At 37.0% G+C, this 23,957-nt stretch overlaps 1 protein-coding gene across 2 annotated transcripts in view; it reads left to right on the forward strand.

Moving 5' to 3' along the window:
* The window catches only part of KCNH7 (potassium voltage-gated channel subfamily H member 7), a gene marked incomplete at both ends in the record, with an annotated part of 473,040 nt that overhangs the window by 418,589 nt on the left and 30,494 nt on the right, over nt 1-23,957 (forward strand). For both annotated transcript variants that reach the window (XM_080690173.1, XM_080690174.1), the window contains one exon: nt 20,906-21,158. In XM_080690173.1, coding sequence (XP_080546299.1) covers nt 20,906-21,158 — 253 coding nt within the window. The remainder of the gene's footprint in view (nt 1-20,905; nt 21,159-23,957) is intronic.

The raw sequence follows: 23,957 nt of genomic DNA on the forward strand, positions 1-23,957 counted from the left end.
TTTTCTTTGAAGACAATTGGGAGAATAGGTGGAGATATTGGTTTAGAGACATAAAACTTGACAGCACTTGCACTACCCCATCTCATCTCCCATGTCAAACAAAACTAAATTAGTATATCTGAAAATATAGAAGGTAAAAACCAGGTTCACACATGTAATCCCTGGATTTGAGAGGCTAAGAACGGAGGATCACAGGTTCTAGGACAGCCTCAGCTACTTAATAAGACACTGTTTCAAAACAAAAAATAAAAGGGCTGGGTGTGTAGCTCAGAGGTAGAATGCCCCGGATCCAATCTACAGTATTACAAAAGACAAAAAATCCTTAGAATCACAGTAGCAATCTGATGCACACATGTATTTGTAATAAAGGACCCCAAAAACAAAACTGAAGTAAAAAAGAAAATAAAGAATAATACTGTTTAATAGAGATTCTTGTTTTTTGTTTTTGTTTTGTTGTGTGTTGTTGTTGTTGTTGTTGTTGTTGTTGTTGTTGTTGATGGTACTGGGGTTCCTGGAAACCCTTCTGCCTCCGGACTATACTGCCAGACCTATTTTATATTTTTATTTGGAAACAGGTTCTCTTAAACCAGCGCAGGTGGCTTCGAACCTGCAGGATCCTCCTGTCTCCACCTCCCAAGCGCTGGGATTAAAAACGTGTGCCACCACGCCCAGCAGAAATCCTTGTTTCTTCGGGGTTGATGTGATTTCAAAGAAACATTCCAATGAACATTTGATTTCCTTAGTTATCATCATTCTTTTCTAGTTTCTCTGTTATCTTCTAGAGTAGCCTCCGTTACCAAGATGGACCTCCTGTGTCCACAATTTAGCTCCCTTCATCAGCAAGGTCGTTACATCCTTTCTCTACACTTATTGAAATAACTGCAACTACGCCAGACCTTTATGTTCAGATCACAAAGTGTATTGATACACCACAGTGAAGTGCAGTGCTGCTCTTCCAGTTATGTTCAGTTCAGCCATTAAGATAAAACTAACCTGTGACAATAAATCCCCTCACTAACTATATTGTTTTTGTCTCTCTCACCTTTTTCTGAGGATACTTTATAAACTGGCGTTTATAAATGTGACCAATGAAGAATAATTGACAGATCAGTATATCATAGAGCTATAAAAAAATTACTTAAAAGTGTGCTTTCAGCACGCTTGTAATCCCAGCATTCTGGAAGCAGAGACTGGAGGATCGCGGTTTACGGACAGCCTCAGCTACTCAGCGAGGCCCTTCCCAACTCAGTGAGACCCTGTTTCACAAAATAAAAGCCGGGCGTGGTGGCACACGCTTGTAATCCCAGCATTCAGCAGGCTGAGACTGGAGGATCCCAGGTTGCCTACAGCCTCAGCTACTTAATGAGGCCCTCTGCAACTCAGAGAGACCAGTTTCAAAATAAAGAATAAAATAAAAAAAAAAAAGGGCAGGGGGGGGTGTAGCTCAGAGGTCGAATGCCCCTGGGTTCCATCCCAAGACCCACAAAAATAAATAAATAAATAAATAAATAAATAAATAAATAAATAAATATAAAATAAAAATAAAAAGACTAAAAAAATAGGGCTGGGGGTGTAGCTCAGAGGTACAATGTCCCTGGGTTCCATTCCCAATACCACACACACACACAAAAAAAGTGTGCTTTCATATCTTTCTCCACAGATTTAATAGAAAGCATAGAAATTGGTTTAAAAAGCTGCATTTAAATAATAATGACCCATAGAATTGGTATAGCAGTGGTAACACTTTTTGGTTTTCTGTAAATAAATACCTAGTTGCCATTTAGAAGTTGAATTTAAAAAATAATTTTGGATAATGCAATTAAAAGAATGTCTTCATCTGTGTTTTGATTCGTTGACAGGATTACTTTGCTCTACAGAAATTGGTTAAATTATAAAAAAGTAAAAAGTAAAATTTTACACTGACAAGAAACTTTTTATTAATGCACAAATTTGTTCGTGTGTGTGTGTGTGTGTGTGTGTGTGTGTGTGTGTGTGTTCGTGTGTGGTTGCTGGAGATAAAACACAGAGCCTGGTACTGACTAAGCAAGTAAGCAAGCACTCAACTACGTTACCACATCCTCAGCCCCAAATTTTCACTCTCAATCCCTCATATAGCCAACCCCTAAACAATAAGTACTGAAGAAAGGGTAAAATGCTGTGCTCTTCCTATTTTACACCAAAGTTCTTAACTCTATTCTCCACAATTATACCACAGGAAGAAAATAACGCCCCCTGGAACTCCTTGACATAAATGATACCATACTTACAACAGACACCTTGTGTTTTCCGGTCACAAGTGGCACCTGCTCTGTTACTTTTCAGAAGTGATGACAGGAATATCCTGCCAGTGTCCCAGCATCGCAACATCATAGGCTCAAGCTGAAACCAATGGCACAGGACTGTAAGCTCAGTACTTGGGAGGCTGAGACAGGAAGATCACAGGCTAGAGGACAGCCTTGGCAACTTAGAGGAGCCCTCAGCAACTTAGCAAGAGCCTGTTTCGAAATAAAAACTAAAAAAGGCTCAGAGATAGAGTGCCCCTGGGTTCAATCCCTAGTTCCAATATATATATATGCTGCTAGAATGATCAAATGTGAAGGATTTAATTTATAGAGAATATTGAATTATATTTAGTTGATGTTTATCATTTGGTGACTTGTGTAAAATACCTTCAAGTTGGCTGATACAACTCTAATTCCTTCCTCTTAATAGCAGATAAATTTCAATAATTATATAATACATAATATAATAGTATAAAACAATAATACAATAAGCATCCTTTCATGTATTTCTCTTATAGATTGTACATGCACATATGTGTGTGTGCATGTGTGTTTGTGAGGATTGAACATAGATATTCCCACATACTAGGCAAGCACTGTATCATTGAGCTACACTGCAACTTTTTTTTTTTTTTTTTTTTTTTTTTGGTACTGGGGGTGGAACCCAGAGGCTTTCTACCTCCGGGCTATACTCCCAGACCTTTTTTTATATTTTATTTGGAAACAGGACTCACTAAGTTGCTGAGAGCCTCACTAAGTAGCTGAGGCTGGCTTCGAACCCGTGCGATCCTCCTGTCTCAGCCTCCCAAGCGCGGGGATTACAAGGTGCGCCACCACACCCGACTCAACTTTTTTTAAAATTTTATTTTGACCCAGGGTCTCCCTAAGTTGCTCAGACTGGGCTCAAACTTGGTGACCCTCCCACAACAGCTTCCAAAATATCTGGGATTATAGGTGTGTACCATCATACCCACATGATGATACTTTTAATTTTTATGGGTAGTTTCTCAGACAAAGGATTCTGAGATAAAGATTATAAGAATTATTTTTAATTTTAATAGCTATTTTAAGATTGCATCCTCAAAATCTCAAACTTTATTTTTGGTACTAGAAATTGAATTTAGATGCATTCTATCATTGAGATATATCCCCAGTCTTTTTTTTTTTTTTTTTAAAAACAGACTCTCTCTAAGTTACCACAAGCTATTCTCAAACCTATGACCCTCCTGTCTCATCCTCCCAGGTACTGGGATTATAGGTATATACCACTGAACGTGGCAGACACTTTACATTTCTACCAATTATGTTGGCATTTCTCCCTCTTCCCTTTACCAAAGTTCTTTTTAATATTTTTGCCAGTTGAGTGATATGTGATAATTTGCTGTTATTTTATTGACCTTTTGCTAGCTACAAGTGAATTTTAGAAAAATTCAAATGATACCACGTAAAATCAATATATAATAGACAATATATGAATAAGCAGTAATAGATATTAATGATTTATCTGTCAACTATATTATTAATTTTTCCTAATATCTTTTCAGTGTTAATTTTGTTTAATGGATTGTCTGGATTCAAAATCTAGATTTTTGTGTGTGTGTGATACTGGGGATGGAACCCAGGGGCATTGCACCCCCAAGCTACACCTCCAGCCTTATTTTTTTTTAATTCTCTCTATATAGCAGAGGCTGTCCTCAGGGACCACCATCCTCTGGTCTCTACCTCCCAAATGTTGGGATTACAAGCCTGTGCCTCTACGCCCTGCCAATATTTTGTTGTTTTAAGTATGGTCACATTGGTCGATTTTTCTCAAGTAGTTCAGAGACATTTTCCTGTTTGTTTTTTTAAGATCCTACTAAATTGTTGAGTTATTTAAGTAATTTCATATTTTTTATAAATTTTGCCCTATTGTTAGAAAAGTTCATAATTATTTGAAATGCATTTTATAAATGATTTTATTTACACTGATATAAAGTAGTACTGGTAGAATTATTGAAGAATCCCTTTTTCAATTTAAGTAAAACACTAAATAATGGATTAAATTATGAGACATAATTGAGGCACACATCTAGACTTGAAAGTCTGCTCTATTGGCCCATTCCTATTTTATTATGAGAAAGGTTTGTCCTCTGTGACTTTAGATCATGTTTTAATATTTGATCAAGTAAATCAACACTTAACTAATCTTATTTTTTTTTCTCTTGACTACTTGAGAACACTTTTTGTTCTATATAAGACATACTGTTTTCATTCAACTACAATATATTTCATTTTGAACTTTTGAGATAATCTAAAGGTTAGATTGTCAACTCTGGCTTAGAAGCCTCAGAAATCATAACCAGTATCTCGATTTTCTAAAAATTTCAAAGACATAAGAAATTGTGAGACATAACCATGGAGAGCTTTCCTTCCCCTATTTTAATGAGTTCTGGTTCAGAATAAACATGGTATAATAAACTGATTTTCATGATGACACAATGCATATAATGATAGGATACTTAAGCAGAATCTTTTGGTAATTAAACACATTTTATACTCTGTATACTCTCTAGCACAAAATGGCATTTTCCAGAAAGCCTATAAATCTGTTGATGAAATGTTTATTTGCCATATCCTGTTCAGAATAGGTATCTTCTGCTAAGAACACTCCATAATTAGGAACGTCCCCACTAACAAATGGCTTTAATGCATTTATCAGGAACAGGTCACTAATAATTGTCACTCGCTGTTCATTTTTCTTTCCAGGTTGTTCCTCGGGATTGTAGGTCTTCTCTAATTTCTTCTTGTCTATACATTTTATATTTACTTTTACAAATCATAGAATTTCAATATTGAGTTATTATCCTTGTAAGTATATCTCAAGTATTGCACAGGACACATACTGTATTTAAAACATTTTCTCTTTATAATGCAGAGTGTCCTGTATATTATCTAGCAACTCTACCAGTGACTCAACCTTTGGTCAAACTCTTAACCCCTAAGTATCATGTTTTCAATTCTGTGACTATTTCAATCAATCAACACACGTGTATTAAAGTAGATTGGATGTCATAATCTAGAGATTATGTATCCTTTTTGTGTATATATGTATGTGTATATTTTATATAAGTACTTTTTTTTTTTTTTTTTTGGTGGTACTGGGGTTCCTGGAAGCCCTTCTACCTCCGGGCTCCACTCCCAGACCTATTTTATATTTTGGAAACAGGGTCTCCTATGCCAGCGCGGCTGGCTTCGAACCTGCGCGATCCTCCTGTCTCCGCCTCCCAAGCGCGGGGATTACAAGCATGCGCCACCACGCCCAGCTATAAGTACTTTTAAGTGCTCTAATCCTTCACATATTTCCTCAAAAGAATATGACTCTAAGAGCGTAATATTTATTTCAAAAGTTAACATATAGCCAGGCTTTGTGATGCACACCTGTAATTCCAATACTTGGGTGACTGAGCTAGGAAGATCTCAGGTTCAAGGCCAGCCTTAGCAATTTAGCACAGTCCTCAACAATTTAGACCCTGTTTCAAAATAAAATAAAATAAAATAAAAGCCGGGCGTGGTGGCGCACGCTTGTAATCCCCACTCTTGGGAGGCTGAGACAGGAGGATCTCACAGGTTCGAAGCCAGCCTCAGCTACTTAGTGAGGCTCTCAGCAACTTAGTGAGACCCTGTTTCCAAATTTAAAAAAATATAAAATAGGTCTGGGAGTATAGCCCGGAGGTAGAAGGCCTCTGGGTTCCACCCCCAGTACCACCAAAATAAATAAACAAATTAATTAATTAATTAAATCAAATAAAATAGTGCTGGGAGTGCAGCTCAGGGGTAGGATTCCCCTGGTTCAATCCCCTGTACCCAGAGAAAAGGTAACATATGTGGCACATGTGTTGTTCAACTCAAGTTTTCATAGGTGTTCCACATCTGGGGCAATTGAAGTTAACGGGGTAAGATGTGCCTCTTAATTATATGTACCAGAGGACGGCATGACATTTATCATTTAGCAAAAAGTTAAATGTTAAATTATTTTACCCTATTAAGCAACTGACAAGTGTGCTTTGCTTTAGATGTCAAATTAGTTTTGTAGCTCTGACTTTAAAGGAACAGAACAGCTGTAGATTCAGCCTGAACCCATGCACCATGAATCTTGCATGTGGTTTTGAGAAGCTAATGTTTCACAAATTTCTCATTTATACACTCATTTTTACATTTCTCATTTTGTGACTGAAATTGAATGAAAGCTTCAGTGCAACTGGGTATAGTGGTGCACACCTGTAATCCCAGTACTTGGGGGGCTGAGACAGGAGGATTGCAGGTTTGAGGCTGACTTCAGTAACTTAAAGAGACCTTCAAGAACTTGATGAGAACCTGTTTTAAAAGAAAAAAAGAAAAACTTGCTTGTAATCCCAGCGCTTGGGAGGCTGAGACAGGAGGATCGCACAAGTTCAAAACCAGCCTCAGCTGCTTAGTGAAGCTCTCAGCAACTTAGTGAGATCCTCTTTTGAAATAAAGTATAAAATAGTTCTGGGAGTGTAGCCCAGAGGTAGGAAAGCCCCTGGGTTCCACCCCCAGTACGACAAAAAGAAAGAAAGAAAGAAAGAAAGAAAGAAAGAAAGAAAGAAAGAAAGAAAGAAAGAAAGAAAGGAAGGAAGGAAGGAAGGAAGAGAAAGAAAGAAAGAAGGAAGGAAAGAAAGAAAGAGAAAGAAAGAGAGAGAGAGAGAAAGAAAGAAAGAAAGAAAGAAAGAAAGAAAGAAAATTAAATAAAGAAAAAAAAACATGAAAATTTAGCAAGGGCCTCCAAAACCTAGTGAGGCCCTGTTTCTAAATAAATAAACAAACAAACAAACAAACAAACAAACACTAGGACTGAGAGTTTAATTACGATGCCCCTGAGTTCCATCTCTAATACCACAAAAATTAAAATTAAAGTTAAAAAATAAATAATTATATGGCATAGCCTTTCATCTGAAATGCATTATACACATTTATGATTTTACCTAGCTATAGATAATATAGAATTTTATAAAACTATTTTACCTTCTATCCAGTACTTAAACAAATTATCTGCCTCATTCTGAAAGAATTTTTTTTTTTTGGGGCGGGGTCTAGTTTCATTTGTTCCATGAGGGAATTCTTTTGAAGATTTACTCTTGCATATTTACCAAAAAAAAAGGATAAATTTATTTTCTCCTTAAATCGAACAACTATCTGTTAGCTTTTGAGTTTACTAGAATCTTGAAAATAATGTTAATGAAAATGCTCCACTATTACAACTTTTTAAAAAATATCCTTCCATTCCTGAAATAAATTCTGCTCAATCATAGATTTTTAAAAGAGGCTGCTGATTTTACTGATTTGTAATTGTTTATAATTTTACATCAACTTTATACAATGTTTGTCAATGATTATATGCTTTTTAAATTTAGAGAGAAATCAGTTCGAAATATCATCTGGTCCTGGTCATTGTAACAGTATGTTTTCAGGCACTAATCCTTCTCTGTGTTCCTTAGTCTGTTTCTTTGGTAATTTCTGTTTTTCAAAAAAATCATCCATTTTATTTAGGCTTTCAAAATTATTTTAGAATTGCATGTAGCTTTCTAAGACATTTAATCTTTTTTGTTTCAGCATGCACATCTGCTATCTTACCCCAAACTGGGATATTTTTGTACTCTTTTCTTTCCTTAAATAGCCCCTGGAAAGTTTAACATAATTTATTGTATTTTCCCAAAAACATTAGACTCCATATGTATTTATCCTTGCTGCTATTCTTTTAACTTTTGGCATTTTCCTTCATTAATTTTCTTTTTCAGATTATCTTATTATTAACATTAATATTAGGGTCTTTGATTGTTTAAATCTATCCTTTCTAATAATGAAGCCATTAAGAGTACGGATTTTCCTTCAGTTGGAAATTTCCTGGGCTTCCATAAGTTTTGATACGGAACGTTCTCCTTTCTCCAATGGTTATCAGAGTATGGTTCTCGATTTCAAGAATTTATGGTTTTGTGCTCCATTTGTAATGATTTTTCTTTTTTTTAGATTCCAATCAGAGTTCATGTTCTTAACATTTCTACTTTCCAAATATGTAAGAATCCACACTTAATTCAGTAATCTGGTCGCATATTTTTTAAATGACTTGCCATTATAAAATGTGCTTCCAAAGAATTCAGCTTCCCGTAGGTAAGGAAGGAGACATTGCACTCCTTTATACAAAATTTAATTATTTTATATATTACATGTGATTCCACTAACAAATTCAGTTGGCATAAATAGGTACTGGGACATGCACAGCAGGTTCATGACACAATGGAGGAAATAGATGTGCAGAGATACAACAGTTCCTGGAGCTTTCAGAGAGCCACGTAACAATCAACACGCTATACAACAGGGGAATCTATTAGGAAGATAAGTTATTATGAATATAACGCACCAATAAAACTTGTTTTTTTTTTTTTGCCAGTCTGGAGCTGGAACCCAGAGGCATTTGACCTCCGTGCTACAACCCCTGCCCAATTTTTTATTCTTCATTTTGAAATAGGGTCTCACTGAGTTGCAGAGGGCCTCACTAAGTAGCTGAGGCTGTCCGCGAACCGCGATCCTCCGGTCTCAGCCTCCCGAATGCTGGGATTACAAGTGTGCGCCACCACGCCCCGCTAGGAAGATAATTATCTTAAAAGCCTCTACTATTTTGCAAAAAAAAAGTGTACAATATTGTCCTTAATAAAGAATTACATCTTAGTCTAGCCTTAAAATTACTGAGGAACACGTACCCCAACTAGTAAAAACTGTAAAGGGTATCTATGCTAAATCTCCATCCTTTGTTGTTTGTCTGTAAAAGCAATAAAACACAATGAATGGGAACATTTGTTTCTCGTCTCTTTAAACTTTTGAAATTCAATGTAATGGACAGCTATGACAAGTCAAAATAGTTGAAGGATCTCTGGACTAGATTTGATATCTTCTTCTTTGTAGTTGATGTTGTTTTAATTTGGTGCAACGTAATTAAACATTACATGGAGATATAAAGTGATAGAAAAATACATGCTCATGACTCGAAGAACTTTTCTCTGTGTCACAATCTTCTAACTTCCCTCTCCCTATACATGTTTTTGAGATTGAAGTTGGTAATGTTGTATGCATATGTAGCATTATATCACATGTAAATGATACACATATGTAGCATATATTATACATATGTGGATATTTAGCGTACATATCCATTAGCCTCCTTATGTCTTTGTCCCCTGTCCTCCCTCCACTAAACCCTCTCAGTCACTCATTGAAGTCTCTGCTTTTCTACTTGATGTTACCCTTATTCTGAATTTCTCTCTATCACATATAAGATTTGATATCGATTTGATATTTGAGACTGGCTAATCTTGCTTAGAATAATACCCTTTAGTTTCATCCATTTTCCTGCAAATAACATGATTTTGTTCTTTTTTATGGCTAAACAAAGGTCTCCTGTGTGTATATACCATAGTTTGTGATCCATTCATCTGTTGATGGCCAGCTAAACTGGTTCCATAGACTAGTTACTATAAATTGTGGCATTATGAACAGAGATATTCCAGTATCGCGATAGTATTCTAATTTCAGTTCTTTTGGAAAGATGCCTAGAGCACGATGGCTGGGTTATGGGGTGGCTCCATTCCCAATCTTCTGAGAAATGTCCACATTGATCTCCATAGTGGTGATATTAGTTTTCAGTCCTTCTAACAGTGTATATTAGAGCTCCTATGTTCCCACATCCTTGCCAGCACTTATTATTGTTTATGTTCTCGATGATTGCCATTAGATGGAATCTCACTATGGTTTTGGTTTGCATTTCCTGGCTCATAGTTCTTCTACAAATAAATCTATTAATATATTGTGTCTCAGCTCTCCTGTTTGAAAAATGGAATGATTGATGTACAATATTCCTCACAAAATGTTCAAACTCAAGAAAAAATGTGATTATAAAGTACAATCCATGAGAAATGTTCCTGAAACCATAAAACTTAGTTCAAACCTGAGATAGTATTTTAAGTGCAAGGTAATATTTTAAAGCACTCTTCTCGTCGCCTGGCAGACTGCAGTTCCTCTCTCCTTACTCTCTAAGGAAGCTTGGCTCATCTACAGAGAATCCATTGAGGAAGAACTATTTGCAGAGCATCTACCTGAACCCACTGCAGTTATATTTTATTCATCCCTTCCCATACCACCTCTCTCAAGTAATAGAAGGAAAAAATACAGAGTGTATAAAACTCTCCTCAAGATATAAACAATAATTCAGTACTTGCCCAAATTTGATTTGCCAAATAAAATCATGGGGCAAGTCTTTGTAAAAAAGAAAAAAAATTTATTGACTTGCTAGTAGGCGGGAAAAAGTCAATGAGATGAGTCTTTTGGACGGGCATCAGCCCTTCCTCTTGTTGACAGTAAACTAATAAGAACATGTTGCTGGGCATGGTGGCCCATGTTTGTAATTCCAGGACTTGGGAGGCTGAGACGGGAAAATGCGCAGGTTCGAAGCCAGCCGCAGCAGCTTAGTGAGGCTCTCAGCAACTCAATGAGGCCCTGTTTCCAAATAAAATATAAAATAGGTCTGGGAGTGTAGCCTAGAGATAGAAAGCTCCTGGGTTCCATCCCCAGTTCATACACACATACAGAGAGAGGGGGGTGGGGGAGAGGGAGAGGGAGAGGGAGAGGGAGAGGGAGAGGGAGAGAGAGAGAGAGAGAGAGAGAGAGAGAGAGAGAGAGAGAGAGAGGTTACTTGTTAATAGGGGAGAAGGAGAATAAAAAGCAGTATTAGTTTTAACATAAATCTCTTGTGAGGTAAACCTCAAGATCACAATTAATCCGAAAAATGGATCCCCACTTCATTTGAAATGTCACTGGGAAGGAGTCCGAGGAAGTTACCCAGGAGGAAAAAAGGGACTCAAGAGTCCTGATGGGTTCTTGACTTATGCCACAGAAAGAGTTTTTAGGGCATGTCAAAGAGGCATGAACAAAGGTTTATTTAGGAAAGCAAAGAGATTTATTTAGAAAATCAAGTAATAAAGTAATATATAAACTCAAAGGGAGAGGGGGTTCTTGTACTCCAACATTTTGGGGTTTCATTTAAAATTCTTTTCGATTTAAAGGAAATGTTGTAATAGTGAACATGGGAAGTGTAGGGGTTTGATGTCAGCCTGGTGAGCTCAATTCTCTTAGTCAAGGAGCAGAGTAGGTGACAGTGGTCAAGTTCTTTCAGGATCCCTAGGTCGACATCATCCAGTCAATGAATAATGTTTGGGCCCATATAATAAGCCTTTAACAGTATTTTCTCTTGGCTTTACTTAGTCTAAAAACATCCACTGTGTGAATGAGCAATGAATGCAGACAGTAATCATTAAGACTGAGAGTACTATAAGATCCTAAGCTTTTAAACAATGTAGGCTCGGAAGACCACAGACTTGGGGGGTAATGGTGAGGCTGTTCACAGAGCTTCTTAGATTTAAAAGTACCATTTCTTTTCCTTTCCTGGCGGTCTCCTTTATATTTATCCTTACTTCTTCTATCCTTTATCAACTACACTGGTTCTCCCTCGGAAACCCAAGTGATTTCCAAGATTCCCCCCGAGACCTCATTTCAGAAATACAGAGACAACCTTTTTAAGTCAAGCTTTTGCTGAATTAGCAGAAGAACTCCAGAGCCTGGGTAACTAGGACATCTGTGTAAAAGCAATAAGGCCCATCTGCCCACACATCATCACCCACACTCTAACTCCTTCTTGGCTCTACCTTAATTTGAGTAAGGATAAAGTTTAAGTTTCCTTCTAATAAGAAGTAACTATGTCCCAGTTTTGCTGCAAGCCGGACTTGTGGGAAAGGGAAGGAAAGATATAGGAGAATTTAGTTTCATTTTTTAAGTAGCTTTTACTGGTACCAAAACGGGTTCAGGAATATGCCCTTGTTATCCATGGCTCTGTATGACAGTTTGTTCTGCTCATATGTTCTCTCCTCAACTGATATAAACCATATGCTAAGTGTTGATAAGTTACATCAGAAGACTAGCTCATTCTCTCAATGCATGTAAATATTCCCATAGCTTGTGTCATGTATTCCATAGAGTTCTCCTTCCCCAACAATCTAGCCAGATCTGATTGCCTCCTGCAGTAAAATAATTCCTTGTTCTTATCAGCTACATGAAGGTAAAATACAAAAGTAGATGACAAAGAAATTTGAGACTCAGACTAGGGCAAAGAATATTATCTACATAAAAAACTGCTGAGAGAATACACCTGTCATAGTCAGTAAGTGAAATGTAGTATTACCATGTAATCAAAGAAACATTAAATACAAATGTGTTCTACTGCTCTGGGGGCAGAGGGAACACTGGGGATCAAACCCAGGAGCACTCTTCTCCTTAGTTACACCCCCAGCCACTTTTATTTTGTAACAGAGTTTCTCTAAATTACTGTACACTGGCCTCTAACCTGCAATTCTGTTTCATTCTCCCAGGTACTAGGATTCCAGGCACTCACTATTTTGCCCAGCTGTTTTCTATTTCTATAGCATAAAAATAATAGCTATGGAACGATATAGGAATTAATCTATCATATTAGGACATTGCTTCTAGAAACAACAAAAATTCCCAGTTCATTATCTCATAAGTACTAAAGATTTATCAAAATCTAAATGCCCACATGAAAATAATGATTCTATCCGAATTGGTACTCTAAGGCAAAAGACTTAAGATTTAATATATCTCTTGTATAATCTATTTGCTAGTCATGCTTGAGGTTAGTGCTTCATAGGGAGTGTTAATTTGTGTTTTGATTAATCCTAATTTGTCAAGATTAAGTATATTTAATGACCCATAGAATTTCCCTAAAAAATTTCCTAATGACAATTAACACAGACACCAAAGTTGTGCATATGATTAATCTGTTATTTAGAAGAGCCATTTTCAAAGTTCAGGCTGTCTTTCTAAATGTGCTCCATTTACCTGCCTCTGGTAATGTTCTCTTCTACAGCTACTTTAAATAAAATGAGTAAAAAATATTCATTACAACATAGACCAACTTTCCATACTATCAGAATATGAGTTATATATTAAGGAACACATTGCGATTTATCTCAAAAAACAAATGCCGGTATTTAAAATACTAGGAATTTGGCTTGGGAAACGTTTAGGTAAAAAATGTCCAGTTATTGGCACTCTTCGAAACAAAATCTAGCAATTGTACCCAACATGAAAGAGTGTTTTGCAATCGGGGCTAAGAAAAAGTAAATGTTGTATCTTGCATCTTAAATGTATGGAAAGAATAACAATTCATTGTCAATAGCTTGTGAACATTCAACTTTATTTATTTATTTTTTTAAATTTTATTTTATTGGTGCACTGTATTCATACATCATAGTGGGATACAGACTTTTGTAGACATACATGCACACATCGCCCAGTCAGCCCCCACCTGATCCCCATCCCATTCTCTCCCCATCCCTCCCTCCCATGCTTGGCTTAGTGGTTGACATCTAGTATTATAGCAATTTATCCAAAATTAAAAATGATAATCTCACATAACAGTTTCATTTGTCTGATACCAAGCTTCTGATGACTTAAAGATAACATTTCAATATTTCTTTTTGCTTTCTTTCTTACCAGAGAATATTTTTTTCTTTTTTTTAGGTGAAACTATCATATATTTATTTTTCAGAAAAAAAATCTATCCTGATATGGAATATGGACTCTAGATACCCAAAACAATCTCGAAGCAAAAACAAAGCTAGAAGATGTATATTTTCTGATTTCAAACCATATAAAGCTACAATAATTGAAACAGTGTAGTACTGTTCTAAAGGCAGATATATAGACCATTGGAGTTAAATACAAGCCTAGAGCTAACTTCTTCCCTATATTGTCAAGTTATTTTTGACAAGGTTTCCACGAAGATTTGGTGGTGGAAATAATAATCTTTTAACTAAATATTGTTGAAAAATAATAATTACATGGAAAAGAATAAAATTGGACCCTTACCTAATCCCACATACAAGTATTAACTCAAACTAGATAAAAGACCTAAATATAAATCTTAAGACTATAAACTTCTAGGAGAAAATCTGGGTCATAAAACCTCACAACATTGAAATTGGCAGTGATTTCTTGGATATGATTTCAATGGCACAGGCAACAGAAGAATATACAAACTCCCTAAAAAATAAAAGAAAATATTGTATATCCAAAGACAATGTAAACAGAGTTAAAAGTTACTAATAGAATTGGATAAAATATTTCCAAATGCTATATCTGAAGGTATATTAATATTCCAACTAGAAATCCTAAAAATTAACAACAATAAAGGCAAACAATACAATTTAGAGATAGGTAAAAGACTAACATAAATAATGAATCTCCACAGATAACCAATCTTAGTTGTCTGTTGGATGGAAACTCTTGTTTCTCTGGTTCTGGTGAGTGTTACCTATTTCTTCTTTGTAGTTAATCTCTTTGAGTATTTTCTCTAGCGCTGGTTTTGAAGACATAAATTCCTTCAGTTTCTGTTTGTCATGGAAGCTTCTTATTTCTCCATCTAATTTGATAGAAAGTTTTGCTGGATAGGAAATTTTTGGCTGGAAGTTGTTTTCTTTCAGAGTTTGGAATATGTTACTCCAAGCCCTTCTGGCTCTCATGACTTGGTTTGGGAAGTCTGGAGTGATTCTAATTGGTTTGCCTCTGAATGTCACTTGGCCCTTTGTTTTTGTTGCCTTTAAGATTCTCTGCTTGGCTTCCACATTGGTCATTTTGACAATTATATGGCGTGGGGATCCTCTTCTCGGATCCTGTCTAAAGGGAGTTCTATAAGTTTCCTGGATCTGTGTATCAACCTCTTGCTCTATATTTGGAAAATTTTCTGCTATTACTTCCTTGAAGACATTGTTGATCCCTTTGGTATCACTTTCTTTTCCCTCCTCTATTCCAATTATTATTAGGTTAGCTCTCTTAAGATGGGCCCATATTTCTTCAATGTCAGATTCCTGCTGTTGGATATCTTTTTCTAGATTAGAAACTATGCATTCATTTTTGGATTGCTCATCTTCTAAGAGCGAGATTCTGTTCTCCATGTGGTCTAATCGGTTGTTTGTGCTTTGAATTGAGGCCTTTACTTCATTAATTGCATCCTTTATCTCTTTTTGGCTCTCTCTGAGTTCTTTTCGAAGCACCTCTATTATTTCTACAGTTATTTTCCTGATTTGATCTTCTAGAAATCTCTGATTTTCTGTTTTATCAGGTTCTGATGTTGTGGGGTTGTGCACATTCATTACTTCAGTGTTATTCCTCTTTCCCATGATTTCGGAGGTTTGTGCCTTCTCTGGGTTCTTCCCTTGGGTCACTATGGCTTCACTTAAGGTGCTCTGGATCTCGAGTCTGTATTATCTCAGACCCTACTACTCCTTTACTGGGTTGTATCACAGAGTCTCCGACCCAGGGAGTCGATAGAGGCTGCTTTAAACTATGGGGGGTGCCAGGTTGCACGCTCTCCTATGGTGTGATATCTCTGCCACCACCACTCCCTCACTGGGTCAAGTCCCAGGAGGCACAATACTGGGATTTCTCCTCTGTGGCCCGCAATTTGACTCACTGTTCTTGAGTACGTAGATGTAGCTGTACTGGACTCGGTGAATTCACTGCTGCTGCCACCGCTGGTGGCAATATGGCGCCTCTGCCACGCCCTCGGCCATGAGGCTGGCGTATTTTTTCTTCTCTGGTTTTGATTTCCACGCTGGATCCCTGCAGTGTGTGCTGAGCTCAGCCACTGGGAGCTTTAAATGCTGTCTGCGCCGAAAGATCCCGCCTGGCTGTTCCGCATCGGCTCACCTCGGCTTGCTGTAGCCGTCCGCTGAGTTCGCCGCTGCCGCCGGCAGTATGGCGCTGCTGCCGCGTCCTCGGGCGCGTGTGTCTCCTCTGTGGCCCTGAGCTCTGTTCTCAGTTCGCTTTCTCTCTGGAGCCTGGTGGTTTTTTTGTTTTTCTGGTGATGGTGTTTTCTGGCTATGAAAGGCGCTCTTTTTGTGGTAATGGAGATTGGTTGTTAGCGGGACTCTTAAGCCCCGCTTTTCTCGGTCGCCATCTTCCCGGAAGTCCTCAACTTTATTTAGAACCCCTTTTATATCAGTAGTCAAGCAAATTTTGATTAAGAAAATAACTAATTTCTCTTCTTGAAAAGTGACATAAAAGTGACATAACCAAAGGAAAACAATTTCATTAGGATATTTTTCTGATTAGACAGAGTCCAAAACACAACTTTTAAATTCTAATCTGTGGTTGACCTGAGTCAAACTTTTTTTTCATCTGTAGCCAAAAGCATAAGATAGCACAATTGTTTTATAATATAAATTTCTGTTACGATTAAGGATTGACTTATTTAAAAGCTAATGAGACATATCACCTTGATTGGTACATTATGTCAAATCAGATGTCATAAGTTTTATTAACTTTGGCATCCATTCATTTCTAAATTTTTTGTTTATTATTCAGAATAAAAAAATTTGAACCCACATACTACATAATTATAAATATTAGCAATATTGTAATTTCATGCCATTAAATGTGTACTCAAATATATTTTGTTTTTAGGGAAGTTTAACATGAAGTTGAATACTTTTTAATTAATGATTGAGCATGTTTGATAGATGCTTATATGTAATCATATTTTTCTCTTTTTGCTTTGTGTTATCAGTTTTATTTGATTCAATAATGGTACCTTGCTTTGTCATTATTAGTGTATTGTTTTTATTCAAATGTCTTTAAATTTGGGGCCCTCAGGCCGGGCGTGGTGGCGCACACTTGTAATCCCCACACTTGGGAGGCTGAGACAGGAGGATCGCACAGGTTCGAAGCCAGCCTCAGCTACTTAGTGAGGCTCTCAGCAACTTAGTGAGACCCTGTTTCCAAATAAAATAAAAAAATAGGTCTGGGAGTATAGCCTAGAGGTAGAAAGCTCCAGGGTTCTGCCCTCAGTACCACACACACAAAAAAAAAAATTGGGGGCCCTCAAGTACTAAATTATGAAGTGATTTAACAATCACAGAAAACATTTCATATTTACTTAAATGAATAAATTCTCACTTATAAGTCATAATTTGATTTTGAGAGTTCTTCCTTAAGATCTTTGTTCACATACATTCAAGTAAAATATTCAATTACCATATATCATAATAAACATATAAGATTTCTGCCAAGCTTGAGTTTCGGAAACTTCAGAGAGTCAAAACTCTTCCCTATACCAACCAATATTAAAAATGAAATTAGAACTTCCCACTCAATCTCTATTAATTGTTCATTGAGAGTTCATTTAAACAGCCATCAGTATTTCAAATGTCCAAGTCTGGCATGAGGAGCAGAGTATGGGAAATCCTAGTTAAGCCTGTAAAAAATTTTTAATCCAGATATTTAGAAGAACATCTTGAGGACAATGAGTACTTTTAGAACATGATTTATTCATTGTAAATTTCCATAGCCTGGTACCTGGCATATAGCAAACAAACATTTGACAAATATTTGATAAAAGGATAAGAAATGTTTTTCCAAGCATCAGGCCATGAAACTGATTCTGGGTGATACTTAAATTAGATTGCTTCAAGCAAGGCAAGGTGGTGCAGGCCTTGTAATTCCAGTACTTGGGAGTCTGAGACAGGAAGGAGACTTGCAAGTTCAAGGACAGGCTTAGCAACCAGTGAGACTCTCATCAACATGCTGGGAGCTGAATTCAATTAACAAAGAAAGGATGTCCCAAGTACCCTTAGATTTGTGAGTGATTTGAAGACTATGAGAATTCTAAGAACATATTTGTAAATGTAATTTATTAATATCAAAAAGGATTTAATCATTTCACAGGGAAAACCTAAGTGCAAATATACCTGATCATTTAAGAGGACAGAAATAGGAGACACGTTTTCTATAATAGGAAACAGACAAACACAAGGGAGAAGAGTTCTTACACCCATGACACGTGGTACACAAAACATTTAAACTCTACTGAGGCAAGAGAACATAAAACTAGGTGGAAATTTTTCTGTCAGACAGCACCAAGAAAAACACAGTATGTTTTATGTCTCCCAATTCCCAGCAAAAAAAAAAAAAAAAGATCATGCTGCTTCTTTAGGAACAGTAAATAAGTGTAACCAAAAAAAAAAAAAAAAAAAAAATGAAGTCAGAGGTAAATTGCCTACTAAATAGCTACTGTTCACAAAATGGTTTATATGACTTATTTAATTGTAGACACAGCATCATGAAGTTGATATTATTAATTTAATTTTACGAAAGAAGAAAACTTAATCTCAGAGATGTTAAGTAACTTGACCAAACTCACAACTAGTAAGTGGCTTCCCTCATGCCTGTCTTACTCCAGAGCTCACATAACACTCAAATGCATGAGGAATCCAATCTCCATCTCATCTCTTACCTTTCAACTCAGAGTGTGCATGCACAAAAGTGTACACATGTGCACAATTTTTTAATAACTAGGTTACATTCAGGGTGACTTCAGAAAAATGCCTTTGATATGCTCAGTATCCGCACTCCAATTATACAGTAGCAATATGCCCCATTATGTGAAGTATAAAATGCCTTCTTGTGCTTTGTTACTGCCAAGTCTTAAGAGAACAATGGATAGATCTAATTTGTTACTTGGTGTATTGCTCTATTTATTTTTATCTCTATAGGGTCATTTGTGAGTTATGCTGAGACTGTAACAGTGTGTTTCAGGGAGATGTAAATCAGAAGCAGAAGCCAGGAAACTGGGACATTTTTCTTCTAAACAACCCCAAAGAAAGTGGCTCCCATTTCAGAAACGTGTCCAAATTTAACTCAACTCCAGTGTGGCACCACAAGAATCCAATGTGATGGAAATAGTAGAAAGGATCAGAGAATCAGAGGGTTAGTTCCATGAAAGGAGCTGAGTCGTTAAAATATCCAATTTTTTAAAAGTGAGATTAAAAAGACTAGACTTCAGGGCAGCACTGGCAATTGCTAGGCAAGTCATACTGGGGAAGTATTCTGTCCAAGCAAGGAATTGGGAAAAGTCCAGTTATTTAGACCAAGACTGAAAGTTACTGGGAAGGAGAGAGTTAGCAGAGGAAGGCTTCTTTGCTCTGGACCTGAGCCAAGTAATAGAAACTTTTTAGGATGAAAACGTGTGCATCTTGGAGCTGGGTGAGCACAGTCTGCCAACTGACATGCTATTGATTGGTAACTTGTGGCTGATTTCAATATTGTGAACTTTCTTATTCCATCAGAGAAACAGATTGGTAAAGTGACTTGCACAAGAGTCATCCTGTGGCAAAATAATGATCAAAATCCAGCTCCTTGAATTTCCTTCTAAAATTCCCTCTACTCATGAATGGTGGATGACTCTAGACAATGAAGGAAATGAGAAATTTGGGGCTTTGGGGCTTCATGTCTCTTAATTGATCCTTTCATATTATATCACAGTCTAACCAATTACTTCACATGCAGAATCCCTGTAACTGCTTTAGTCTTTAGTATAGAGATAATTGACAGTTGACTCAAATATGATTTAATTTGAAGTTCCTCTGTAGGTCAAACATATTTAAATTGCTTTATAAACAATTCATCTTACTTTCAGTTGTAGAAAATGGCACACTGATGTTGAACGAAGAGAAATCCCCAAATTTTATGCTGCACTATAAATTGTACTGTATCATGCCCCTTCTTTTCATCCCAAAGCATGCTATTTATATCACAGAATAAAATCAACATAAAATTACAATCTATATAGGACACCTAAAATAGACACAGGAGAAGCAGGAATTAAGTGTCTTTGACTCATATCACCCTGGAATTCTATCAAAATAAAGTTTTATTCAGTTCAAGTTGAGTAGCACTTGAAACAGCTATTGTTTAATCATTTCCACAAGTTTTGAATTAGCAAATAAATAGATTGTCAAAACAGTAGCATTTTAGAAATTTATGTATGTTCTATAAATTTTGGAACCATTTCTATGTCTGAAAATTAAATAACACTTTTGAAATATATTTGCTATTCTTTTTTCCATTTCGGATTTTGGTACTTATCAAAATATTTAATATTAATAATGATTATAGGAAACATGCATAGTCCAAGTACTCTTAATTAAGAGCACTGTCTGGTATATGACATTTAAATACCATGGTTATTTCAGGATCAACATTTTTACTAATTATAACTACAATATATAGGAGAGATGGCAATCTAATTTGACTTGAAATCCCTTCAAAAGGTTGATTATCTTTCTAGTTGTATTGCCTTCATTAGTTATGTCTTATTAATTGTCACATTGCATTACATCTGGGCACAGTATGAGGCTACATAACATACTGCAGGAAAAGAGAAGCAATGTGAAAAGTGGTAGGCATAACATTTTAATGAGACGGCATTTGTGTTGAGTCTGAATGCCTGCAGTTAATTCAGAGAACAAGTATTTGAGTAAAAATTCTGACATGTTTAGCAAACCAAGTGTTCATTAAGGTAGGCGAGGCAGAATCATTGTAAGAACTCCTGTGTGACAATTACTACACCTGCAGTTCTGTGAGCAAGAAATATACTTTATTTCAAGTCGAGGTGCCTTGTGCACTGGTAGTATGAAACTCTTTATTTTTTTTTTTTCCCCTTTCAGGTCCTAAAGGGTTTCCCAGAATGCTTACAAGCTGACATTTGCCTACATCTGAATCAGACTTTGCTGCAAAACTGCAAAGCCTTTCGGGGGGCGAGTAAAGGTTGCCTTAGAGCTTTGGCGATGAAGTTCAAGACCACCCATGCACCTCCAGGAGACACCCTTGTCCATTGTGGGGATGTCCTCACTGCACTCTATTTCCTCTCCAGAGGCTCCATCGAAATCCTCAAAGATGACATTGTGGTAGCAATTCTGGGTGAGTGTTTTAGGAGGGTGACAGATTGGTTAGTAGTTATTACAAAGCATAGTTTAAATGACAGATAAAGACTCTTTAATATTGGTAAATGCTTTTAAAGCTTTATTTAAAATCCGATACAAATCTAATGAACCTTGCAGAAAGTATGTTTTCTTGACTGTCTCACTTCTTCCTCTGCCGTGCAAATGCATTCATGCGTCTTGTCAGTTTCTGGCAGCTGCTCAGACATTGGAGGCTAAATATATGCAAATAGTCAGCATTTTTCTTTTCATGATGCATGATTTTGGCTTCATACTTGATCCCTTCACATCTTAAAAAAAAAAAATATCCAGTGTTGTAGAAATACTTGTTAGCATGTGCTAACGCCCTGTCAGGAACCAGGTCTCCGTTCTGATGAATTTGTGTATTTTTATAAGTGTAATTACACAAGCCTTTAGGTAGTATAAAGCAATGAACATAACAGCAGAGATAGAGGTGATGAGAAGATTAAAATTAGTAATAAAGTGGTTTGAGTTCAAAAGAAACAACATTTAATATTCTTTCCTCTTTAAAAATAAACTTACAGCCAGGTGTGGTGGTGCAAGCCTATAATTCAAGTACTTGGGAGGCTGAAATAGAAGGATCTCAGGTTCACTATCAGCCTTAGCAACATAGGCCCTCGGCAACTTAGTGAGACCGTATTTCAAAATGAAAAATAAAATAGGGCTGAGGGTGTATCTTGGAGGTAGAATGCCCTTAGGTTTAATCTCTAGTACCACAAAAGTAATTAATTAATTATGGCTATGTGAACTTGGGGATTTCTTTGAGGAATTAGGCCAGTGGAGAATAGTGGGGAACAGAAAGAAGCCAGGTCAGTTTTCCTCCTCTTTTATTACCTACCCATAAGGTTTTAGCCCAATTCTCCCCAAGGTAACACTTACCTCCCCAGGCTTTGAAAATTTGTACTCTTTTTTCCCTGTGGATTGAATGCTGGTCTATTTAAATAATGAGCATGGAATTCAATGGCTTCCATTCATTAGCTCTTTTTTAAAAATTGGGTGCATTTTAATTTTACACCATATCAGGGTACAAAATGTTAGAAAACTACATGCACGCAAATCTTGTTGCCTTCCCCGCCAGCCCCCCTCCACTCACCCTGCAAGTCTTTGAGATTAGAATTGGCAATTTTGTATATGTTCATAGCATTAATTCTTTTTTTTTTTTTTTTTTTTGGTGGTGGTGGTACTGGGGTTCCTGGAAGCCCTTCTACCTCCAGGCTACTCTCCCAGACCTATTTTTACATTTTTATTTGGAAACAGGGTCTCCTAAGCCAACGCACAAGGCTGGCTTCAAACCTGTGTGATCCTCCTGTCTCTGCCTCCCAAGCACGGGGATTACAAGCGTGCGCCACCACGCCCGGCATAGGATTACTTTTTTTTTTTTTTTGATACTGAGAATGGAACCCGGGGGCATTCTACCTCCAAGCTACACCCACAGCCCTATTTTCTATTCTTTATTTGGAAACAGGGTCTCACTGAGTTGCAAAGGGCCTCTCTAAGTAGCTGAGGCTTTCACAAACTCAGATCCTCCTGTCTCTGCCTCCTGAATGCTGGAATTACAAGCGTGCGCCACCACTCCTGGCTTGTTCATAGCATTACGTCTACTATTGCATTTTTTATGACTTTGTCCCCCTTCGCTGATCCCCCTCGGTTACCCCCCTGGAGTCTCTGCTCACCTATCTGATGCTGCCCTTATTACCAAATATCTCTCTAGCTTCCATATGTAAGGGATAACATACATCTGATCATTCTTTATGACTAGGTGTACTCATTAAGTATATATATATATATATATATATATATATATATATATATATATTCTGGAGTTCCATGTATTTTCCTACAAATGGTGGAATTTTATTCTTCTTTATGTTTGAGTAAAAGTCCATGGTGTATATAACCAAAGTTTGTTATTTTGTGTGTGTGTGTGTGCATGTGTGTGTGTGTGTGTGTGTGTGTGTGTGTGTGTGTGTGTTTTGGGGGGGGGTTGTTTGTTTGTTTTGTTTTGTTTTTGCAGTACCGGGGATGGAACCCAGGGGCATTCTATCTTGGAGCTACACCCCCAGCCCTATTTTTTAGTCTTTTTTATGTTTTTAAGGGGTTCTTCTTTTTTCTTTTTGTCTTTGTGGAACCGGGAATCAAACCTAGAGTGCCACACCTGCAAAGCAAGCACTTTGCAACTGAGCTACATCCCAACCCCTTTTTAATCTTGTTGATTTTGTTTTGCCACACTGGGGATTGAACCCACGTGCATTCTACTTTCAGGCTACACCCCCCAGCCCTATTTTTTTTTTTTTTGTCTTTTTAATTTTGAAACAGGGTCTCGCTGAGTTGCAAATGGCCAAGCTAAGTAGCTGAGGCTGGCAAAACATGATCCTCTGATCTCCCGTCTCCGCCTCCCGAACTCTGGGATTACAGCCTGCACCACCCACCTGCTATACCAAAGTTTTGTGATCTATTCATCTGTTGATGAGCATCCAGGCTGGTTCCATAAGTTTGACTATTATAAACTGTGCTGCTATAAACATAAATATCAAGTATAAGTATAATATTTTTTTGTGTGTGGTGCTGGGGGTTGAACCCAGAAGCATTCTAACTCTGAGCTACACCCCCAGTCCTATTTTTTAGTCTTTATTTATTTATTTTTTTTTTGATACAGGGTGTCACTGAGTTGCTAAGGGTCTCGCTATGTAGCTGAGGTTGTCCGAGAACCGCAATCCTCCTATCTCAGCCTCCCGAATGCTGAGATTACGATTGTGTG

This window comes from Muscardinus avellanarius (genome assembly GCF_963383645.1).
Source record: "Muscardinus avellanarius genome assembly, chromosome: 2".
Lineage (NCBI taxonomy): Eukaryota > Metazoa > Chordata > Mammalia > Rodentia > Gliridae > Muscardinus > Muscardinus avellanarius.